Genomic DNA, 25488 nt, shown 5'->3' with positions numbered 1-25488 from the left:
ATTTTTACAACGTAGTATCTTTTCTACAGATAGTGTAGTATCACAATACAGTGTAAAGTTATGTATCTTATGTCAGCTTGCATGCATGGTTTATGTTGCCTGTCCTGTTGTCTTCACAAAATTCATCCTGTGCCGTTTAGTCAGCCTATATATCACTTCCTCTGAGTAGTCTCAGCCCTGTTCCTGCTGTCCCTCCTGATAATACTTCCATCCATCCTGGAAGTCATGCTACATACCATAAATCTGGGTGCCACTATCTCATTATTCTGTTGGATGAATCTAGTGACATTGGACACCCATGTTGATTTCCTGGAGGTAATTTTTGCTCTCCAAAACTGTAATGCTTGTCTTTTACACCTCCTTACTTTCCTACTTCAGTGAAGAATTTGGCTATATTCTTCTTGCTTTCCTTTTGTAGGTCTTCCATACAATAGGTTGATATCTTAAAAGTTTCAGAGTTGGCAGGGTTTGTGACATGTGGGTTAGATTATGGCATTAATTCTTTCTATACTTTGTGTCTAATTGTTGTATATATTTAATGCTTTCAGTGTCTCATCACACCTAAATTCTCCTAGATATCTCATCTCATTGAACCACACTTTTAAAATTTCTATTGTCACAAGTCTCAAAGTTCCAATTGCACAGAGCTGAGATGATTGTGCTTACTTAGAGGTCGCCATCATAGCTGTTACGGTCACTAGGGCCGTATCCAGTTGGAGCTCTTAGACAATCCACAACTCTTTTGAGGCAGGTGGAACAACTTGTGTACCACCACCCTCCTCGCTTAAATGCATGGTGGTACAGAAAACACACCACTTAATTGTGAAGTTATGACACATCCAGCATAAAGATGTGTGTAATAACCACCTGTTGTCTCTAATGTTGGTAGTTCCCACTATGACCAAAGTGGTTAGAAGTAGCATTACTCCAAGTAGACAGTCTATGGTGATATATCCCACAGTGAGCACTGTATTCTTGGTCTGTCCGGTGCGTAATTGCTTATGTTTTATGTGGTATATTGGTGATTACAGGTGAGACAATGGCTTCTATACATTCATAGTCACTGTAGCATTAATGGTTTTTAGATATATCCTACAGAAGACAATTATTTCATGACTAACTCTGAGTTTAAAACATGTCCCACATGCATCACTGTCACTAGTAGTAGCTGTGTGGAATGTCTGGTATTGTTAGCGGTTTTTGCAGTAAAATTGCATGAAAAATTAATGAACTTCATATATGTGCTTTGAGATATTGCCGTACATTTCACTTTATAATGAATCAGTGTAGGGAAAAAATAAAAGATAAGATATACTCTAAGCTGAAATACCTTCACGTAGTTATCAAAGGAGATCAACATAGGAAATTTTCAAGAAGAGTTGAAGGTTGTATCTTCTCATACTTGATTCATGTGAATATTGTGAATGCCTTTGTACTTCACAAGAAACTGAAGCTTGATACAGTGATGATGAAGTTTTGGAGCGAAGTGGCCAGAAGTCTTCTGAGCGGCGCACTGGTTGCTTCAAGGAATGATGTCAGGTGCTTCAGTAGTCAGTCCAATGCAGATTAGCAAAAAGTATACTTGTGTGTTTAAAAGTGTGAGAACAGAAAGTCCAGTACATCTGCTGCAATGAACTACATGATGAATGTGTGCAAATTCAAGTACCAAAGAAAAGCAGATAAGAACAAAATGGATATGTAGCATGTGCCAGGTACCTCTCTGCTTATGAAAAATATTTTGCTTCCAAATCTACCATGCTATTTGATGAATTAAATGTGGCAGGTTTCTCATTCCTGCAAGACTAAATATTCCATCCAGTACTTCCACTTGAAGAGTGACAGTATCCATCATGTACAACCATTGTTTTTTGAAAATCATCATACTGTCTGTTCACATTCTCCATCTAATGTAATTGTATTACATTTCATCATTTTTATAAAATTGTTCAACAAATAGAAGTCTTGTGCAATAAGAGTCAAAATTCCTCATATTCCTCTGCATGAAAGCACCAAACTTGTGTGCATGATCTTTTTGGGTGACTGTTAGGCTCACTGCAATTATATTTTTTCATGACATCATTGTGATGTGTACATGCCCAGTTTCTACATCTGTCAGCTTTCGTAGCCATGTCAAGTTCTGATAAATAAGGACCAGGTGAACATCAGCCATACCAGGGTGCTGATGACCATGATGTTGAGTGCCCCTAACCTCAAATAATCATCTGCTGTACCATGATTTTGTTGATGCAACACTGCCACCTAGGGGACATTTTTATAACAGTAGTTTTCTGATTTGTACCAAGTATAGTACGGAAGTCACATCTGATATATTTCGTGCTGTGACTGAATGATTCTTGCAAATAATGTGACAGGTTGCTGTTTTCAGTAACTAGTTTTTCCAGCCATGAAGGTAATACATGGCTAAGCACTTAAAGTTCATTTCAGAAATGCTGACTGCAGGTACAGAATAATTTTGTGTGCCTGATTAGTATTAATAAAAACTTATTTATAGCTTGTGCACCAGTGGGTAAGTCGTATCTTCACTCATCTTATTTGACTTGATCAGTTTGTTGAATTCATTTTAATTGCTCTAGTTATTCATTTCAGGACTGCATGCATAACATAATGCTGTCTAGTTAAGCATACATAATTATAACTATTTTGTGCAACAGAATAATAAACGTAGTATTGCCATAATACTGTAAGGTATAAGCCATATCACTTCAGTCAGGGGGTGTTGCCTTCATAGTCTTGGCTGCTGTATCTCTGTAACAGTTCTAGATATTTTGTTAGGATTTTTTTATTTGAAAGATGATTGCTTTATGATTACAGTGGTATCCTCCATTTGGACATACCTGTAAGTCCTTTTACTGTTGCCTTTTGAATTTTTTTATAATTTACAGATTTTTTTTTCAAAATGCCAATCCAGAATAGTTAAAATTTTTCCTGTTGATTAATACCTTGTACTGTATTCTATGTAAAGGAGAGCTTCTGCTTTTAACTTAAACAAGTTTTATTTTAAAAAAAAATTATTTTCTGACTTTCAAGGGAAATGCATGTCTTCACTGAAGTTGTTTCTTACTAGTTTGTTTGTTACAATGTTTATTTCTGTTGTCTTTGTTGCTCATATTTCTTAACACTTTCTTTGTTGCAGATATTTTTTAAACTTTTTTGTAGTTACTTGTCAGTTTCTTTGTCACAGTTGTTCATTGCAGGCTTCTGTATTGTAGTTATTCAGTGCTAATGTGTTTACTCAAGAGGCTTCTAAGAAATCTGAGACTATCCAGTGAGTTTTGTGTTTTGTGAGGAATTTGCCAGTTGTCACTGCAGTGTGTTTTGTGAAAAGGATTTTTTGAAATGTCTTCTGACTGCGGCCACTGGAGAGTGAAGTGTGCTGACTATTTGCATATCCATAAAATAGTGATATATAAGACAAAAAAGAGACCTTGTTCAGGTTGGGAATAAGTGTTCTGATTTGAAGACTTTGTTTCAAAGTGAAGATGTTTCCAGTGACGTCCAGTCACGACTTTTTGTGTTGTAAATGTTTTGACAGAATAACAACATTGATAGTATCTGAACAAGATGAAGCTTCCCATGGTGCAGATGATGCAGATTTTGCATAAAGAGAGCAAGAATTACGTACCCTGAATCAGTCAGCTACAGCGGTAGGTAGATGTGAGTCCTGTTAAGAAACTGTGGTCAGTGAAGTTGAGTCACAAACTCTATGCATGAATAAATTACTAAAGCTATGAATGAAAGCATTACAGAAAACTAACCACTCTTCACAGTAGAAATTCCATCTTCAGAAGAAATTAACCAAATCACTCTTGCACCCCTTGCCAGGAATTTTTCACAAATATTAGTTCAGCTGTTGAATAATGTGTCTCCTACAGTGAAAAGATTCAAGTTTTAACTATTATTCCAGAGACATTTCCAAAGAAAACAATTTTGAACCATGTTCCATTAATATCAAAGTACATGGTAGACAAATCAAGAAATGAAAGGTCTGTAAATAAAAGGAGTCTTTGGAAGACCAGATCCCTATTATGGTCATCCTGTAGGAGCAGCTCAAGTTAAAATAGTGCAGTCATTTTATCTGGAAAATAAATGGGACTGTTCTCGCCAGAGTGCCAACAAAAAACACTATAACTGCAGCAGTTGAAGGTCAAAAAGTTGCGAAAGTGATGAGGTACATGACTCGCAGTATTAAAGAAACTTTTGCAATTTATAAGAGCAACTGTACAACTTCACATATCGGAAGATCAAAATTTTAAGCACTATGACCTAAGTGGGTTGTTCCACACCCACCTAGAGATGTCTGTCTGTGTGTACTGTGCAAATTTTGAACTTTGTGTGGTAACTTTGAAGAACTTACTGGAGCACTGGACATGACACCTTGGTTGGGCGTATGAAGCCCTTAGTTGTCTGTGACGTAAAGCGAGAGACTAGTTTGTTTCAAGAATGTAGTGACTGCCCTGGAAAGGGAGGACTGTTTTTACAGGCACTTTGCCTGGAAGACATAGCAGATAACTCTGCGGAAATAACATTTGCGACATGGGAGGAAAATAAACTAATCAAGGAAACTGTTGCTTTTGACAGTTTCATTGATGAACTTGGTAAATGGTCAGTGAAAGTAGTAACACGCCAGCATCTGAAGAAATTGCAACGCCAACACAGTGTGGAAGTGAAACGCTGTGTACAGGCTTGAAGAACTATGTTCAGTGCTTCACTGTCATTTTGCTGAGAACTGGTCTGTAATTCTCCCACAAGAAGTAAAGGGGTATCATTGGAGTAATGAACAGGTTTCAGTTTTTATGGGAGTGACATATTTTTCAAAACAAGATCACAAGTGTTGCAGTTGTTAAGTGATGACACAGGACATGACTCAGCACATGCTTTGCTGGAAATGTGAAAAATTCTTCAACTGCAGACGGGCAGAGAAGATCATCGTTATAACTGGTGGTGCTCTTAGTCATTTAAAAAATCGTTACCAGCTGTTTGAATTGAGTAAGTTTCTTGTGTCAGCTGACTGGGTATACAGTGCTACTGGTCACAGAAAGGGGCCTTGCAATGGTGTAAGAGGCCTGCTGAAGCACCATGCTACAAAACAAATCTTTACAGACCAGATACAGCTGTGATTCAGAATGCTGAGGATTAGGGATTTTACCATAGTTGTGAAATCCACAGCCCTCATTCTTTTGTCCAAAGATGAAATCGAAGAATTCTGTGAGCAGAAAAAAGAAGAATGGTCCAAACAAACTACTCCTGTGAAAGGAATCCAGAAGACATTTTTGGACTCAAGGTTATGGGCGATGTCATATTGCACGCACTGGAAAGAGCAAGAAAGAAGAAATTTCGTTCTTTCATTCAACACCTCAGAAACAGCAGGATAATATTCAGATTCACAACCTGAGAATGGGGATGTTTGTGGTGTGTGTCTTTGACTGTGACTGGTGGATTGCAAAGTTTATAGACACCAGTTATGAGTTAAACGAAATTGTAGTGAACTTTATGCTATCACATGGACCAGTTGCTGCATAAAGGTTTCCAGCTGAAGGACAGCAACGCCATCAGTGCTAAATTCCTGTTCACAATGTTTTGAAGATTGTAAGTGCTCCAGTTCCTAGTGGTTCAACAGGAAGGCATCACTCTACTTCAAAGGAAGATACGGAAGCAGTGGGAACATTTTTAGTTCATTGACTGACTAATTTCAGTACAAAACAGAGCACACAGAAGTTGTATGAATAGTCTTTGGACCTTTCACATATATTTTGGAACCATTTAAAATGCTTGAAAAATGAGTCTCTTTCTCATCTTTCAAAACTAAAATTATTTAAAATATAAATAAGACTAGGTTTTGATTTTTACGAGCCTGTTATGTGATACCGTGGTAGCAAAACAGGTTTTGTGTATGGCAAAAATTTCAATTGTTTATGAAACCTGTTCAACCTAAAAGTGTAAGCTCTCCTTTTCAGGGAATGTAGAACTATATGGTACTAATCAACAAGACAAAAAATCAATATTTTATGGGTTGGCATTTCTGGAAAAAAAATTCCATAAATTATAAAAAAAGTTCAGAATGTAAAAATCTCTAAAAGAACTTTGACAGGTAAGTCCAGTGGAGAATTTTTTTGTAATCATAAAGCAATTATCTTTCAAATAAAAAAAAACAATGAAACATCTAGAACTGTTCCGGAGATATAGCATTTTAAATTTTTTCCAAAATTCGCATCTTCAAAATAGTACTCCCAGCGTCATCTTTGGAGGGCTGTATCTCGGAGCAGAAACTTTTTTTGGAGAAAACAAAAAAAGTGTGTTCCTTACTTAGTCCTTCATTTTAATATATCCTAAATTCAGTAACATCCGAGACTATGAAGGTAAGATTTTTTCCTAGCCTGCCTTAATTGATACGGACTATGCTGTAAAAACATTGTAAAAGTGGAGGATTGTTGTCTGTGGTAATAATTTTTGCACGCAAATTTCAGCAGCAACTCATTGTATCTTCAGTTAATGCATTCATTGCAGTTTCGGAAACCATTGCTGTGTTTTCTATCTTTGAAAGTGAGAACCTGCCAACTTCATACTCATTATTTACAAATGTGTTACGAAAAGTAGTCTACAATAACCTCTCCAGTGGTAAAAGTATGCTGATTGTGAAAGTATTTTCTAATTTGTGCAAAAAATTACAGTTAACTATGAAAAAAATGCCTTCCTTTGCTCTTGAAAGTAACTGAAAGAATGAGACAAGCAACAGCAGGGACATTCATGTACAGCACCCTGTTAAATTTGTAAATTATTGATAATGACAATTTGTTCCTGGCAGTGACGGCTCTTACATGTACTTATCGAATATTACAGGAAACAATTCTGTTAATTTAGTGAGGCCCAAAATCTTTTAAAAGTGAACACTGAAAATAATAATAAATATTCTGCAAATACCAAGAAAATTGCAAGAGAAGTTTTGTATGTCTATTATGTGTCTGTGCAAAGGTGCTGGATATTAGACGGTTTGTGGTGGTCAAGTGATCAGCGTTCAGGCTTCATGAGAGGAATATGTATGAGGCGAAGGTCCAACTTCTGCTCAAACTTAATAATTAATTTTATTATCACTTGTATCATTATTTAATTTATAATGTTTGAGGTTATATAACGGTAAAAACCACAGCTGTTTGCATGAAGTTCTGTTTTCATTGTCTGTAGGACAGATACCATCCTTCAACATGTGATGTTGAGATTACGTCTGAAGAATAATTGTACATTACTCTTGTGGTTTGGCACGTTGTGACTAACGACGTTACTGACTGTGAATAACATCATTTGCATTATTAATTATCACAGTTTGAGATTGGCTTTCCAAGCCCATCCTGAAAATTTAGTTACAAATAGTAAATAGTCAAATAACATATGAAACTCACAACATCATGAAAATACACATGGGTTTTCTTTATTTTATTACCTCTCAAATGCTGTATAAATTAAGTAGCGCGACCAGTGATGAAAAAAATATAGATTAAAAAATAAGTGTTTGTGGAATTCGAATAGTCGCTTCGTGCACGACCCTCTTACAAAGCACAAATGCTAACTGTTTGGCTACAGTGACTTCTTACGTATGGCAGCTTTGCACAAACACATCAGTTACATAATGGATGGTTAAAACTTCTCTTATGATTTTCTCGGAATTGTCAGCGTAATGCACATAACTACTTGCACATTATATTGTTTTTATGCCCTACTAAAAGTGTACAAAGTTTGAAGCAAGTCTGTGATCCCAACATTGTGAGGCCCCATTGTTATATTCTGTTCATCATAATTATAAACCTGATGTAAACATTACACCATGCATTCTTCTGTGTTTTCTTGACTCACATTGGATTTGTTTCACGTATAGCGGAAGCCAAGCTGTAACCAATACAGTCAAGTACGATCATAGGGATACATTTTATGCTGCGTTACACGCATATAGACTGAGTGATAATGTGCGAGACAATAGGTTTACAGCACTGGTTAACCAGCAGTCCAACTAACCTGCAATGATGTGCGCAGTTGCAATTCAGATGTAAAAAGAGATGGGTGAAGAAACAATATAGCTTCAAATGTTCTTTAATTTTTAAAGAGAATGGAATAATATTCGGCAAAAGTGCAGCACTACCATGCGCTTCTTAGGTTACCAGATGGAAAGCATAAAATGCTCTCGTTCTCATCTGACATAGTATTTTAATTACAAACAAGATTTTTCTGACTGAGCTATGTGCGATGGGATTTCGACATACTGTTGAATACTGAAGCCACTGATGGATGGTATTGATTACAGTCAATCGTTTGGTAATCTCTTAGCTCTTTTCTTTTCTGGATCCAAGAAACACATTCCAGTTCTGGAAATGTCATCTGCTATGTTGGTAACGGGTCAATCAACAGCAGTATCCACGAAGCCATCGAGCACCCCATTTTCTCCTCCTCTTTTATGACATGCCATTCTGTACCCTGCCAGTGTTCAGCAGTGACAAGTGAGAAAGCTGTGTATGTTAGTCTCAGTACGTCTGGCAGCTCAACAGTCTTGTAATTTTCTCGGGCCAAATCAGTTCTGTTACATTTGTATTGTAATGGTACAGTAGCAAGTGTAAAAATGCAGCATTTATATGGTGCGCTCGATGCTGTGAAAATAATTGTTTTTCATGTATCTACGGTACAGCTCTAAAACTGTGGTATAAAACAATGGATGTAATCCAAATAGGGAGTATTTGGTTTTTCATTTTTCCCTTAAAAATTAAATTTTTATGTTTTCTTAATTTAAGCAACCTTTATTAATAGCCTTTCATAGAATATTAATTACTGAGAATTTATATTTTAAATGAAAAGAGGAATTTTGCATGCAATATTTAATTAAAATCAAGACGACGTGAATTATTCATAAAAAATGGTGATGAATTTACAATTACGAGATGGAGGTGTTTCAAATTGAACGAGAAAAAATTTGTCACAGGCAAGGCTTGAACCAGTGAACCATGAAACGTAATGAGTTGTCAAATCTTCAAACTACTACGCTACCGATTTCGCTATAAATTGCTGGCCATAGTGGCTGAATGGTTCTAGGCGCTTCATTCTGGAACCACGCGTCTGCTACGGTCGCATGTTTGAATCCTGCCTTGGGCATGGATGTGTGTGATGTCCCTAGGTTAGTTAGGTTTAAGTAGTTCTAAGTCTAGGGGACTGATGACCTCAGACGTTAAGTCCCATAGTGCTCAGAGCCATTTGGACCATTTCACTATAAATCAAATGTGCAGCTGTTCAGTATCTAATACAGTCCCTCAGAAAACTTCAAAGCCAATTATATCTCTAAATTTATGACAAACATCAAGAACTACCTATTTCTCGGTACTTTGTAACCGTGCTCCACACACTTGTTTCACTAAGGAACAGGAAGCAGCCTCAGACATTTTCATACTGCTGTATTAACAGCATGACAATCGGAGCATAACAGTGCAGAGGCTGTGACTGGTTACGATTTTGGAATAAAAACTAAACAGCTGAAGGATAATTAGGAAAATCGTTGACAACTGTTAATACGTTTGAATATCTTGAAGTTTCATTTAACGTAACTTAGTAATAATATATCTAATACTATGTACGACTTCTTTCCAAGAGCGCAACACCAACAGTGTGGGCATGCTACGGCTTCTGACCAATCATGGGGTTTGTCTTTGTTTACATCAGATACACATCTGCTCAGTATGCTGCTGTGAACACACACAACTCGTAACAGATCCTCGATGCGCTGGTGTTTTTAAACAGAGGATATTTGTAGGACATATCCTATAAGGTATCTCTTTCTTCTCAGTTCATATGACCATGAAAGTCTATACATATCCGAAGTGGTTAGAACTGGGCATGTACACCTCATAATGATGGTACAGATGTTTCACTGTGATGATCCTAATGTCTCCCAATCTTCCTGGCTTCAATCTCATTTATTCTTTCGTTACTGAGGCCCCCCCCCCCCCTTTTTTTTTTACAATTTATGCTTGAAATAGCTATGTAACTTTTGGAAAATCATGTCAGATGAGCCTGAAAAGGTTTGAAAACTGGTTTGTGGAGTGAGTAAATAACTATATCAAAAAAGTGACTGGTGGCAGTTTTATGTATTTGACAGTCACAGGTTCTGAAACATCCATACTGGGTAAGCTCAATCTTTAATTTTTTACAATTACAGCATACAATTTTCAGGGTTCATTTAATATATATTCCAAAATCAGATTGCCAATTTTGGCTGAACACCAGTGTTTGTAGTGTAGCTTGAAGTCTAGGTTTGGTTGGGAGGTAATAATTTGGTTTAGAGTTGAAGCCAAAGAATGTGTTACATAGGAAATGGTAACAGATTGATCTGATGCAAATCCTGATGTCTTCATTTTGTCATATTTATCAGAATCTGTCATATTTGATGCACTTTTCATATTAAAAACTAAAATTACGGGGTAAATTCAGAAGTTACACAGAACAACGGGAAAGTCTTTGAGAATTTTGATGCATATTATATATGTATTTGTGTTGTATGTAAACTATACATAAACTATGAAAAATATATTTGGGGGGGGGGGGGGGGGGGGGAGTCTCCACATAACTTGTACCAGCCATACTTCAAAACTCCATGGTGAGATATGAAATGGTGTTGCAATGTTTTAGTTTTTACCTTTTCTTATAACCATCTCCAATTCTTGGTATTTATACAGTTCAGATGAGATGAACTTACTGTTAACAGCTTGTATCCTGCTGCCTCAGTATCCACCAAAGCTTTTTATAATTTGTTTTCAGTTCTTGGTCAACAGATGTGTGTCAGCAACTTAGGCCTGTAGCTATGTGCACTATCCATTGGCCTTTTTTGAAAATAGAGTAGCCTGTATCTGTTCTTAATTACTATATATACTTCTTTGCCCCCCAGTGACACTCAATAAATTGTTTCTAGAAAGGGAGTAAGTTGTTCTGCATAATTTGTATATTATTGACCGTGTTATGCTTCTGGAAAAAAGAAATATGCTATTGTTATGAGAGTGAAGGCTGGACTTGCACTTTCACATGGCACTGTGGACATAGAAAGGGGACTCCCATTATCAGGGACCATCTTGAATGCATACGCTGCAGATATGTACAAAAAACAGTGGATTCTCATTTGACTGCAAGAGGGGATGCTATGGTGCATATTTTAGAGGCAAAGGCTCACTTTGCGATTGCCACTTGCAAATCGTCTAGAGTAAGTTTTAAAAACAAAAAGTAAACATTGAGCACAATGAACAGACATTTAAGAAAGGATTTGATGGGAATTAGTGAGGCCCAAACAGTACTGTGGGTGCTAAGAAAGGTAGGGAACATAAAACAAAATTAAAAACATAGAAAAGATATAGAAAGCTATGTCAAAATGTTTTTTCAAAGAAACAAAAACAAAATGTTTCTTCAAGAAATTTTGTGTTTGTTTTATTCTGAAAATGGCATTGTACAGCTGCACTTTAAAGATTTTCCTAGTTTGATATATTTCTACCAAATAGGAGCATTTTAGTATTATAATAAAGTGCAACAATTTACCTGATTATTTTTTTATTATTGTATATAATGTTGTCGTAGTTTTGTGTGTTAAGAGATGGGTGGCTGTGGGGATGGTGGAGGCCAGATTTTGATCCTTCTTTCCTAGTGAGGAACTAGTCAGTTTTGTTAGTTTATGCCCAAATCAGGAAAGTTGGCTTTTGTAATGAAAGTGTTCAGTAATTTTAGTCTTAGGTTTGTTTTCCATCCCTGTCTCTATGAATACCATTTAAGCACTCAGCTTACAATCATAGTACCATGTTTTGCAGTCATGTACAGAAAACAGAATTAAATATTTTGATCTTTTTTCTGTCATGTTCTGATGCTAATATGGTTGATGATTGTAACTGCAAAGATAACTTTGATACATACCCTGAATATCTTTAAGATGAAAATTTCTTAGTGTGCTTTTGAACAACAGTTTTTCAGGTCTTTTGCCTGAAGTCACTTTTTAACCATTGACTGATTTGTCAGTCTCCTTAGAAGGTAAAGTGTCTTACATTTACAAATGTTATTTGCTATTCTCATTTCTACTTTTGTTTCAGAAAACAAAAATATTTGTGGGCCGTTTGCCAGAACATGCTCAGGTTCAAGAGTTAAGAGCTCTCTTTGAACAGTATGGTGTAGTTACTGAATGTGACATCCTGAACAGGTATGGGTTTGTGCACATGAAAACGGAGGAAATGGCTGCAGCTGCTATTGAAGCTCTAAACAATGCTGAATTCATGGGTGTTCAGATTAGTGTGGAGGTAATTCATTTGCTTCTTACATGATAAATATAATTAAGTTTGTAGACACTAATTTCACTACTGCGCTTTCAGCAATCTACAGGGAAAAAAAGTGGCAGAGGGGGAGGCTACAGAGGGGGTTTTGGACCAATGCGTGGTCGAGGTAGTTTCAGAGGAATGGGACGAGCAACTCCTTACATGAGGGATTCAAGAGAGTTTGAAAGACGACCCGGTATGGCACCACCACCTAGCATGAGGAATGGCTTTTATGAGGGCTATGAACGTGGTTATGATAATTACTATCCTTCACATGGTCCTCCACCCATGATAAGTCCAAGGGAAAGGTACGTGTGGTTATAGTATAGTGTTAGTTGCTCTGTAATATACTTAGTCTGTTTCTTTAAATATATCATTGACAGTAAATAATTAACCTGGTCACATGCTAATTTCAGGGAAGCAGAGAGGAGGTCATACCCAGACATGATGCGTGCACCATATGAACGACGTTCTTTCTCTGAAATGGGTAGTCCATATGAACGAACTAGTCTTCCACCAGTTGCATCATTTGAGCGTCGCAGTGAATATGGTGGCGCAAGATTGGGCTCAGACATGTATCGCAGGCGTACCCCTCCTCCTTCATCAGGATATGGAAGTTCAGGGTAAGATAACTTTTCTTTTAGCTCATGCTGTTTGTAAAATGAGTTCTGAAATAGAGATCATCTGATTTCACTTAAAATTGATCATTTTTGTCTAAACTGTCATTGTTCGTTGAAAGGATATGTATATGAAAGTGGAGTTGTTTCAAAGTAGACAGCTGAATCTGTTAGTGATAAATTTTGAACTCTGTTTGTTAATTTCTCTTTGCCATTGCCACCTGTATTGCACCATCTCTGTCATATAAAAATTTCTGTGCGTGTGTGTGTGCGCGCGCGCATGAACCACATTATTTCTAGCAAAGTTCCATTTAGTGCTTTACAGTAGTATGTGCAACAAAGCAGTAAATTTTATTTTTTCCATTGCTTAAGGATCTTTAATTTTATGCTGGATACCTTCAAATATTTTCATAGTGTTTGAGTCATTCATGTGAACTGAACTGCAATGACTGTTGTTAAAATATATTATTTAATCTGTCTCCACAGGTACGATCGTGACGAAATGGATCCTTATGGAGCCCCAAGCAGACGGTAAGTTGATGCATCAAAGAAAAATTAGATTGCAGAGCTTGACACATCACTGCAAAGTGTTCACTTGTTTTTGCTGGTGTCATTGTCATCTCAGAATGTCAGATGCCAGAGCAATTTTTTTATCAATAACAAATTGTAAAATCATTTCTTTTGAAATTTTATTTTGGGCGGTCTGTTACTAACATGCAATATTAACCGAGGAATTTGCTCAGGCGGAAGACAGTTTGTTGGGGGCATGTTTTGGCTGCACTTTGTTCTGTGTTCACTATCTGTTTGTTTACATTTTTGTGTTAGGCTCTTGTGGTATGTGTTTCATCATAGAAAGCCATGTAAGTTATTTTTGTGCTTTTATTGGTGTTTTGTTGAAAGTGGAATGGTAGCAGCTGTTTGATATTCAGTGTTGTTGTTTTCACTTTTTGAGAGTCAGAGGGGGAGATTCTGTTTTGAAACTCACAAATCAAATTCCTTACAGTAGTGTAAGTTATTTGTGACTAAATGAAACAGCCGTTAGCAAAATCATCAGAAATTTTTGGGAGTAGTGCAGTGTTTCCTGTTGAAACTTTGAACAGATTGTAACCAATTTAAAGATTTCACAGAAAATCTGGTTAAGTTCTTGTAATGGGAGAGAAATCAGTTCAGTTAATTGTAGTTCTCTTACACTACTGAAGTGAAATGAAATTCTGAATAGAATGTGGCCACTTCCGGGAAGTTCAGTTGCGCTGCCATCTCACCTGATCAGTTAATACCCAGACTTACCAAGCAAGCCACTCTCTTCTGTTTTGAATTAATGCTTCATCTTAGTTTCTTTACTATTGTGGTAATGTCTTCAGATTAAGTTGGTCAGATGGTCTTTATTTTTGGTTTCATGTAAAAGTATTTTCTTAGACTTTCCTAGTTGCATTGCTTGTGACTGGATAATTCAGAACATTTGTAATTCAATTTTAAATTTTGGGAGCTTTAGTTGCAAGTGAATTTTATAATTGCAGGTGTTCCTTTTCTTCTGAATAATGTATGGAATAGTTGTAGGCATTTCCTGTAAAACTACTCTATAAAAAGATAAAGTTGCTTGCTATGTTGCTCTTATAAAAAGAAATTTATTAATATTATTATTCAGAATTTGTGCAAGGTTGGAACCCAAATCCAGATTTCCTGCCTTTCACAAGCTGTAGCTGTAACTATTAGGCCAAGTTATTTGAGCTTGACTGCCTAGTGGAAGGCAGCTGGATGCTCACAGGCATAGGTGGGCAGGAATGGGCAATTGGGTTGCTGGGCTGTAGCCTATGTGACTGTACTGCACTGGCATAGTGCTCATAGACGGATGATCAAGAGGCTGTCACATGTGCAGAAAGTCTGCAATAGGCCCACCTGGCTGATCCCCCATACTAGGTACACCTGCCTGGGGGTTAAGGGTTGCCAGGAGGTACCTTCAACTTATGGGATAGTGTTTTAATAGTGTGCATTAGGTATCTGAGCAAGGCTCCAGGATTAACTCACTTTCAGTGTCACTTAATTTTTCCACCTGTGTTTTCTGAAGACTTCTACCAGAGGTTCTTATAGTATATGTAGGAATAAAGCCGTTGGGAACCAAGTCTATTGGGCACCATGGATTACACTGCCACAAGGAATATGTTTGTTGAATTATAGTCACACAGTGTCTTGGTGTGCCCAAGTTTTCTCTTGCCACTACATATTAAGTTCCAGGTTCATTACATCTGAATAGTTTGCACTGGTATCATTTCATTTCTTGCATCATCATTGATTTTCTCCATTGATCCCTTCATTTCATTTCACTTCAGTACATTTGATTAAGTAAAGAAAAAAGGGCACGCTGTCTTCATGATACTAGAAATGCCAATGATTTGAGACGGAGTAAAGTTATTTTGTAACAAATTGTTGCAAATATTGCATTATATTTGAGAGAAAGATTTCTCCCTTTCCAAGAATTTTTCATGTGAGTTGATACTTGGTGATTAGCTTTGGGCTTTGAACTATAACCAATTAATAGATTATTTGTTTAGTATTTGGCTATTCATTCTGGAAATGATTCATTTTATTATTATTATTATTATTATTATTATTATTATTATTATTATTATTATTTGGAGAGAATTTTCTCAGACAACTCCCCTGGCAATGGCAGAATAACAGCTAACGATGTAACCCATAAAAAAAGTATGTTGACATAAGGTTAAAAATAAGATATGCATTTGTCGTGAATGTAGCTTTCAAGGTGTGCGTATTATTGCAGTCAATGTGAAAACACTTCCCTAAAATATATTTTTGAAGCTAATGGAATAAAAGTGAAGAAATAACAAAAACAGTAATAGTTCATTTGCCCTGACAAAATAAGGAAGAGAAGTAGCTAAATCCGAAAAAGATTTTTCAGTGACAAAGGGCAAAACAGACTTGATTCATTCAAGCGTTAGCCACATTAAAACAGTCAGCAACATGAAGTAGTTACCAATTTGCACACAATAACTAGCATTACATTTTTTCTAAAACTAATGTTAGGTAAACTATTTCAGCGAGTTGGGTTTGTGATACAGAAGTAAATTACTGCTTCCATTCCTCTTTCAGTCTAGTGCAGAACTTAAGAATGGTTTGAAGCAAAGATCATCAAAATTACTGTGATACTTAAGTGCTGGGCAGTGCCTGGATTGTTAGACAGAACATTCCAGGTGGACCTTATTGTTAATGTAATTTTATTTTTGAGAAATTGTATATGTATAAAATGCTCTGAATTATATATATGTAAACATATGAGTGACACACTTGCCCCTTCACATGCTGTCATGGTACATGAACGTGTGTACCGTAGCCTGTGAAAAAAGGTTACAAGCGAGATATGTAATTGCAGTAACAGGTTTGCGTCTTCTTGTTGTGTCGTAGCTACCCTGCACCGTCACCTCTCGATCGTGACTTGCCGCCGCCACGCCGATACTAGATGCTCCCGAATATCAGGCGAATGTGTACGTCGTGTTGCTGTTGCGATAAAACAGCGAGAAGTGCGGACGGCGCTCGGATGGTGGCAGCGATACAATTCACGACAGGCGTACGGAGACGACACCCCTTTTTGCAACTTCGCTTTCATTCGTATAATTTAGCGTAGGACTTATGCTTAATAGAAAATGACTAAACCAAGCAATGAGTGCAATTAATTTAAGTCTTCGGATGCAAGCTGTAGCTGTGGCGTTCAAAATCTGATACATCGTAGGTGTGTACTTCAGGGGTAAACGGGTAGCTTACACAGTTATCGTCAGTTTGAAACTGAACAGGACGTAGGGAGTTATTTCTCACGAAACCATGTAAATATTTCACGTTCGTTTCACTAAATTGTGAAAGTCTATGAAGATTGAATCGTTCTGTACCTTTTTTAAAGTCATATTCGTAGTGATTACCTTTATGTTTTCGTGAATTTTACGTGCGAAACTTTAAGTGTAGGAACCATAGATATTCCTTTCGAGTACTGCAATTTTAAATGTAGTAGTGTCCTGTCTGTGCGATAAAACCATGCGATTCAGAAAGCGACTTTGTGTTTTGTTGTCCCACAAAAAAAAACTTTTTTGTATGTGTAAGCATAAAAACTGTAAGGAGACTACCACAATTGCAGATTGACAAGGGTTATTTAATATTTAATTTCAGAATATTATTTTGCCGTTCTGTGTAAACTGTTTTTAATACATGCGTCTGTACTGGGATGAAATAAAATTAAATAAATAAAGGTTTATCTTTTCCTTTATCCTCTTAAAACAAAACAAAAATACCTTTATTAGGAGTATTTGTAAGTTCTGTCTCAGGGAATGTTTTGACATTATAATGTAAATTAAGTAACAAGAGTGTGTAAAGAAATGGAGTGGTGTTGGTTAACAGGAATTGAGTGTTAATGGTTCCATGGTAAGTAGAATTTTTATTTATGAGTTTATAAATTCTGCTTCCACATTACAATATTTCTCTTGTAGAATGGGGTTTATTTCAATGTTTTGCATGTTTTTGTGTTGTGACAGTTGACACTTCGCACTTGTGTGGAACAGCACCATTAAATTCTCATGCTTTGCAGTCCAGGTTTTCTGTTATGTGGGAAAAGGAATTTTTTCTTAAACTTGGGAAGTTGTGGACATGTACATATATTTGTAGCACATCACAATATGACATGAACTATTAAGAGCACTTTTTTTAACTATTGGAGTTATTCTCGTGTGCTCTTTTTAAAGGATTCACTTTAAATTTTATTCTCTAAGAGTATCCTCTATCAGTAATCTGTCTATGTGAAGTTCCTAATTCTAATTTAAAAATGCATATTTCTGTTACGTTTTGAATTAAGCCCAGATTGTAATATAATATTGTAAACATACATGAAATTGGTTCTTTTTAAATGTGGTAGAATGTTTGAAATGAACGGTTGGAACATTTTTGTGTGACTTCAGTTGTGTGTTTTTAATTATTTAAAATTTTATATTTTCACTCTAGATGCTTGAGATAGAACTGTACTTGTAAGAACATAGGCTCTACAGCTAATAATTTTAAAACAAGTTTAATTCTAGCCATGTATGGAAGTGAAACATGGACGATAAATAGTTTGGACAAGAAGAGAATAGAAGCTTTCGAAATGTGGTGCTACAGAAGAATGCTGAAGATTAGATGGGTAGATCACATAACTAATGAGGAAGTATTGAATAGGATTGGGGAGAAGTTTGTGGTACAACTTGACCAGAAGAAGGGATCAGTTGGTAGGACATGTTCTGAGGCATCAAGGGATCACCAATTTAGTATTGGAGGGCAGCGTGGAGGGTAAAAATCGTAGAGGGAGACCAAGAGATGAATACACTAAGCAGATTCAGAAGGATGTAGGTTGCAGTAGGTACTGGGAGATGAAAAAGCTTGCACAGGATAGAGTAGCATGAAGAGCTGCATCAAACCAGTCTCAGGACTGAAGACCACAACAACAACAACAACAAGTTTAATTCCAGAACTCTAAAGTAAGAATTCAGATCTTAAATTTGTGAGTAGCAGAGGTTGAATGAGGAAATAGCAGTGAGTGAGAAATACATTTTAAAAATTTGTTCTGACATTAGATATACTCTTCCTAGAACTTTGTTGTAACAGCAGTCACTGCTATGGTGAAAGGAATAATTAATGAATACCTACCACAGTTTTCATTGATTGCATTAGCCAAAAAGAGTTATGTGTCCCTTTAGTCACAGTGATTGCACTTTACTTCTACCACTTCATTCATTGATTACTTTTGTGTTTTTGTCCTCTGTTGTGAAACTACCTTATTTATCATGGCTGTGTGTGTGTGTGTGTGTGTGTGTGTGTGTGTGTGTGTGTGTTCTGCTGCATAGGTAAATCTGGATAGTTCTGGAGTGGTTGTATTTTACGAATAAAATTGAACAATATTATGTCTTGAGATGCAGTTCATACTTAATCCTTTGTGATAATTAAAATGTGTAGGTTTTGCATTTAGCTTAATACACTTGTATGATACTAACATAGTTCATTTTAAAGTTATTTTAAATGCAACTTCAAGATATTGTGAAGGAAATCAGTCACAGACTTGTGTCCAAGAGCTGCACAACACACATTTTCAGCAGGTGTCTGAGGTCTGCCATAATTGTTACATTTAATACAGTTCTAAATAATAAATTTTGAAGTGCATAATGAACTATCAGGGGTCCAATATTTGGTAGAGCACGCCACACCACAACACTGTTTAAGATCATTTAAAGTTCAGGTATACATAATAGGTAGTGGTTACATATGAGAGTGCTTGCCAGGTTTTGACTTGTGATGCCATGCTGCTGTTGATATACCCTCACCATTGTAGACCATCCAAGACATAGGAAGACTAGGGAGAGGGAAATTGATTTGGGACCAGAGAGAAATCAACTTAATTATTTCCCAGTTATTTTATTGTTTTTGGTCTGTTGAATATTTCCTGGACTCCTGTATTTGCTCATTGTTTTTGCTGGTCACTTTATTTCCTGCTTCTTGCTACCTCATCCTCTGTCCAGCTGGTTTTGTGTAATGTAACTGACCACTAGTCTCAGAGCAGTGTAGAGCAGTTTGTATCCTTATCCTGCTTGTTGCCTCTCCCTTTATTTGTTACACATATGCGATTTCCTCTTCAACATTTCATCTGTTCCCACTTAATGATCCACATATTATTAATTGTCATAGTGTGACACTAAAGAATGTTTGAGTAAACTACTATTTTGCTCTTACGTGTCACTCAGTTCATCTTGAAAATTGGTAGTGCCGGTCTTCCAATGTATTTATAAAAATTGATGTTATTTAGTGTAGTTGTAGTGTACGCAAATTTTGCTGTCATTGCATTGATTAATTGCTGTTTATAGTTGCTCACTCTTTTCCTTTTTTGTTAAGGTCTTCATGCAAGTATTGGATCACGTAGCTAGTAGCATGAAATATGCCCTGCTTGTCTTTACTGATTATGCTTGTGTATTAGTCTTTAACTGCTGAATGAAGTATTGTTAAAAAATTATGAAATAGCTTCAAACCCGTCATCAGCTGTTATGAGTAAAATACAGGTTTTTGTTTGTTGTTGCACACACCAAGGCAGAACTGTTGTTAATTTAGAACTTAAGACATTCTGATTGATATTCATTTAATGAATTAATTGTTTACTGTGATCATCAAAAGGCAGACAATGATTGACTTCCTTCCCTCAGTATAACACAACTTTGTTTTGCAGGACTGATTTCACAACAGTTTTCTCTGAGCACAGTTAAAATTTCCATTTTTAAGCTTAGCTGCTGCAAACCTTCCTGCAGAAGAGGTACTGGCATTAATGATTATGAAAGTACAAAATTCTGAAGTAAGAATATACATAGGTCCGAAGGTAACCTACCACTTGATTTTAAGATGAAATGTTGTATGAATAATGACACACAAGGAACTCAGATAATGCCAGTTTGCCAATTTTCGGTGCACGTATACGCCTCTCTCTCTCTCTCTCTCTCTCTCTCTCTCTCTCTCTCTCTCTCTCTCTCTCTCTCTCTCTGTGTGTGTGTGTGTGTGTGTGTGTGTGTGTGTGTGTGTGTGTGTGTGTGTGTGTGTGTTTTAATGGACTTTAGTTCTGCAGGAAAATGCAAATTTACTGCCCATCCATTACCTGAACCAGTGTTCTTCTCACTGATCATAATCTCAAAAGTGAGAGGTGGTAAGTCCTTCTTTCATTGTGAATGCATTATGTATTCATGCTACTGCTGTAGGCTGTAACGTGCATAAGAAAGGAAATAAAATTTTATATCTCATTCTCTAAGATCATGAAGATTTAACTGTTTACATAATAGAGGAGGAGGGGAGGTGATATTACTTGCATTCTGGAGGACCAGTATTCATTATTCCACCCAGACTTAAAAGATTTACCTGTTCTGTCACAGACAGGAACAATGAAAAATAATGCTAGAAACATTTCATCTTTTAGACAAACCATTTTTCAGAAGTAGAAAACTCCCACACGTTCACCCTAGCACAAAAAATACCCACATGGCCACCGTTTCTGAGTGCTGTGGTTTGACTGCGTGTGCGGTGAGCAGCAACCTAGCAATCTAACATGCAGTAGATAGTGAGTAGTGGTGCTGCCTGTCGCCTGTCGGAGTTTGCAGGGACAGGATAGGACTGCTAAATGCAGCATTGGGAGGCTTCACTGGAAAAAGGGGGGGGGGGGGGGGGGAGAGAAGAGGAGAGACCTATGTAGGTATGTTGGTGGGATAGATGCTTGTGATATTGGAGTGGGAGCAGGAAAAGGGGATAGGTAGGTGGAAGACAGGGAATAGTGAAGGTTGAGGGCCAGGGGTTAGGGTAATGAAAATATCCTGTGTGGAAAATTCCCACCTGGTCAGTTAGAGAAGTTTGTGCTGGTGGCAAGAGGCAGATGACACACGCTGTGAATCTGTCATTAAAGTGAAGACCATTGTGTTTGATGGCATGTTTAGCAACTGGTTGGTTCAGCTATCTGTTGGCCACAATTTGACATTGACCATTAATGTGGACAGATAACTTATTAGTTGCCATCCCAGTGTAGAATGTGGCGTGATAGTTGCAGCTAAGTTGGTAGATCACATGGTTGTTTCCACAGCTGGCCCTGCCGTTCATGGGGTAGGAGATCAGTGTGTTTTCACATGTAGCCCTGAGATCACACCTGTGGGTCTATTGCCGGGGTGAGAGCCATGAGGAAAGAGATTTGAAGCAAGGGTGAAGTAAGGATGGACAAGGATATTGCTTAGATTGGGTGGGCAGTAGAATATCAATGTTGGAGGGGTGGGGAAGATATTTCTCATCTCAAGGAAGCATAAAATAGTTGAAACCTTGGCAGAGAATGTAATGCAGTTGTTCCATTCCTGGGCGATACTGAGTGTTGAGAGGAGTGCACGTTTGCGGCCAAAGGGTATGTGGGGGGTGATGGGTCATTGGTTAGACAAGACATGGGAGAGATGTTTCTGGACAGGATTTAAAGGATAATTTCAGTTTTTGAAGGCCTCAGCTAGATTCTTGGTAATTTGGAAAGGGACTGCTTCTCACTACGGATGTAACAGCCATGGATGGCTAGGCTGTGTGGTAGGAATTTCTTGGCATGGAAAGGGCTGTAGCTGTCAAGTGGAGACACAGTTGGGGTTGGAAGGTTTGATGGGGACAGAAGTACTGATGTATCTTTCCTTGGGGTGGTAGACATAGAGGAAGGTGGTGTATTGGACTGAGGAGAAAAAAGTGAAGCAAATGGGGGAGAAGCTGATGAGGTTCTGGAGAAATCTTACATTTGCAGAAAGAACTGCCATCCATCATCTAAAAATTGATGCCAACTTTATATACAAAGACTCCAACTCTTATCAGATCTCTCACCCTCCCCACCTGTTCCCTTCACCCCTATCTCACCCTCCCCACCTTTTCCCTTCACCCCTATCTCACCCTCCCCACCTTTTCCCTTCACCCCTATCTCACCCTCCCCACCTTTTCCCTTCACCCCTATCTCACCCTCCCCACCTTTTCCCTTCACCCCTATCTCACCCTCCCCACCTTTTCCCTTCACCCCTATCTCACCCTCCACGCCTTTCCCCTTCACCCCTATCTCACCCTCCCCACCTTTCCCCCCTATCTCACCCTCCCCACCTTTCCCCTTCACCCCTATCTCACCCTCCCCACCTTTCCCCCCTATCTCACCCTCCCCACCTTTCCCCTTCACCCCTATCTCACCCTCCCCACCTTTCCCCTTCACCCCTATCTCACCCTCCCCACCTTTCCCCTTCACCCCTATCTCACCCTCCCCACCTTTCCCCTTCACCCCTATCTCACCCTCCCCACCTTTCCCCTTCACCCCTATCTCACCCTCCCCACCTTTCCCCTTCACCCCTCTCTCACTCTCCCCACCTTTCCCCTTCACCCTCTCTCACCCTCCCCACCTTTCCCCTTCACCCCTATCTCACCCTCCCCACCTTTCCCCGTCCTGCCTACCCCTCACCTGCTCCCTCTTCACAATGCCTGCTCCCCTCACTCCTACTTTCTACATGCTTTGTAAAATCCAACCACAAAAAGAATTTCTAACCTTGTGGGCCAACACCTTCAGCCTCTTACCTGTAACTCAACCTCCTGTATAAAAGACCTCCAGCAACTCTTGACAGTACCTGTTCCTTTTCAATCGGCACCTTATTCATCCCTGTTGATGTCACTTCCGTCTACATTAACGTATCCAGTGTATTTTAATGTCTGTAGGGTAGACAGTAGTCTGTGCTGCAGGCAATGATTGATAACTCCACATTTGGTTTCACAACTAATATTTATTGCAGTCTCATAATGAAAAGTAAAGTTCGGTGTAAGAGAATAACAGAAATGATCGTCCGTGATAAATGTGAATGTAGCAACATCAAGAGTTTGATATAATGCAGGTTGTGACGTAGATTGAGACAGAATCACTGCTGTGCAACTATACTGTAGCACTGGGTCCCAGGGAGAGTGCTGATGGCTTCTGGGCAGCGTATGGAGCTAGGTGGCATGGTGGAGTCACTGTACTCCAACAGGTGGGACACTGTAGGCAGCTGCAGTGAGTGGCCTGGAGTGAAGGTGCGACTGCAACTGGCAGTTGGAGCATGCGCCACAGCTTAAGTACACTGCAGTGGAGGAATATCTGCGTGCTCTAGAGGATCCCATGATCCACAGGGATGAGAGAGTCTCAGATAGCAGTGTTGCTGCATACACTGTCAGTGTGGTGCTTGTTAGTGGTGACCTTGTAAACAAATTGTTTACAATCTATGCTGAATACACACACCAGACATACAGGCAATGCACAAACTATTTGTCTCTGAAGGAGGGCTGGTTGCGGTTGGCTGAGCGGTTCTAGGCGCTTCAGTCCGGAACAGCACTGCAACCGGTCACAGGTTCAAATCCTGCCTCAGGCATGGATGTGTGTGATATCCTTAGGTTCGTTAGGTTTAAGTAGTTCTAAGTCTAGGGGACTGATGACCTCAGATGTTAAGTCCCATAGTTCTTAGAGCCATTTGAACCATTCTGGAGGAGGAGTGCCTGCGATATAGCCGCAGCAGCCTGTAGGTTGTAACATTGTGCCAGAACAGGAGTGGTTGGGGTCCAAAACTGCATACACTGCCGGGAAGGAGACAGGCAGCATGAGGGTGACTGTGGCACAAGAGGTGCCAGTCGTCATTATAGAAGGGCTGCAGAAGGCGGCAGGGGAGGTGTGGCCTGTGGCGTGCCGAAAAAACTTCCACAATGGAAGCATTGTAGGAAATTGTCAATGGCCAGGTGGGGTGGCCAATGAAGGTGTCTTAAGTTGGAACAGAGCTTAAGGAGGACCTGTGGAAGGCTGGCCCAATGCATGCTGGAGAGTTGCCTGTTGAAAGAGAGAAACAGAACTTGAGACATGGTGCCAAGGCGATGGGAAGAAATTGTGAAGGAGCATGATGTGGCAGTGCCCAAAGAGGTGTGGAGGCTGGCCACAGTGGCAGCAGAGATGGTGCCAGTGGGAGCAGTGCTGGCAGAGACATGGTTGGCCACAACTAGACCAACAAGAGATAATACATTGTAGAGCACAAGGCTAATGTTCGTAGCAATGGGGCCGGCTGTGGTGGAGACCAGGGCTGGCAGCAGCACAGACCGAACAACTAGAAGGAATGGCAGACTTGGTGATTGCGGAGAAAGATGTCAATTGAAAAGTGGGTGAAGGAGGTGCATTGATGAGTGGCAGGCTGGAGTTATCTGGGAGGATGTTGTCTTTGCGTGTGGATCACGACCATCCGTCATTGGGGAAAGTTGCTAAAAATGAAAGGGGCGAAGAACAGGCAGGAGAGATACAGTGCCCTTGTATGATAGCAATGGGTCCGGTAATGCGTGGAAGAGAGCTTGGAAGGTGCATGCACAGAGGGCACTGAGGAGAGGAGTCGTTGGGGAACGAAAAAATGAGAACAGAACAAAAGGACGACGAGATGCGGAATGATGTTGGTCACCCTCCACCCCTTAACAAGTGAGGCCTCCCATGGCTGCATCCCTGAGGCAAGGGTATTGGAGAACAGGGACAACATCGGGCTCACAACCAGAGGGGGCAGCAGCTGGTGCTGGATGGGCGCGCATCACTGTAGTGAGTGGTGCCGCCACTGATGATGGTCATGATGGCGATGTCAGAGCCAGCAAGGGTGTATGAGGTGCCGGCATTGACTGATGAGTCATGTGACAGTGGCATGACTGTCTGCACTGGGTGAACTAACAACAGACAGGGTAAGGGCGCTAGAGCTGAAGGCGCAGGAGTTATTGGCGAGCATTGGAATAGCCATGGGCTCTCAAGGACCATATGATCTGCGGATGTAATGCAGTTCGTGTTAAGGAGCTGCACAGTTGTCGCTTCGCGCACTGTCTGTGTGTGATGGTAGTGGTTTTTGATGGTGCTTGTTAGTGTTTAGCCTGTAAACGGATTGTTTACAGTCAGTGCTGAATATGGACAGAGGAAGTATTGGCAAGACGCAAACTGTTTACTCGAAATGACAAGT

At 39.0% G+C, this 25488-nt stretch overlaps 1 protein-coding gene across 3 annotated transcripts in view; it reads left to right on the top strand.

Moving 5' to 3' along the window:
- LOC124785711 (RNA-binding protein 4.1-like) overlaps positions 1-25488 on the top strand; it is an 85751-nt gene that overhangs the window by 4505 nt on the left and 55758 nt on the right. For 2 of the 3 annotated variants that reach the window (XM_047254203.1, XM_047254204.1), the window contains exons 3-6: positions 12114-12317; positions 12390-12640; positions 12749-12955; positions 13436-13480. In XM_047254203.1, coding sequence (XP_047110159.1) covers positions 12114-12317; positions 12390-12640; positions 12749-12955; positions 13436-13480 — 707 coding nt within the window. Of the gene's footprint in view, positions 1-12113; positions 12318-12389; positions 12641-12748; positions 12956-13435; positions 13481-16369; positions 17202-25488 lie in introns of those variants that run through there. The other variant, XM_047254205.1, reaches the window with a different exon arrangement.

This window comes from Schistocerca piceifrons, chromosome 1 (genome assembly GCF_021461385.2).
Source record: "Schistocerca piceifrons isolate TAMUIC-IGC-003096 chromosome 1, iqSchPice1.1, whole genome shotgun sequence".
Taxonomy (NCBI): Eukaryota; Metazoa; Arthropoda; class Insecta; order Orthoptera; family Acrididae; genus Schistocerca; species Schistocerca piceifrons.
This window is presented reverse-complemented; position numbering and strand designations above follow the sequence as displayed.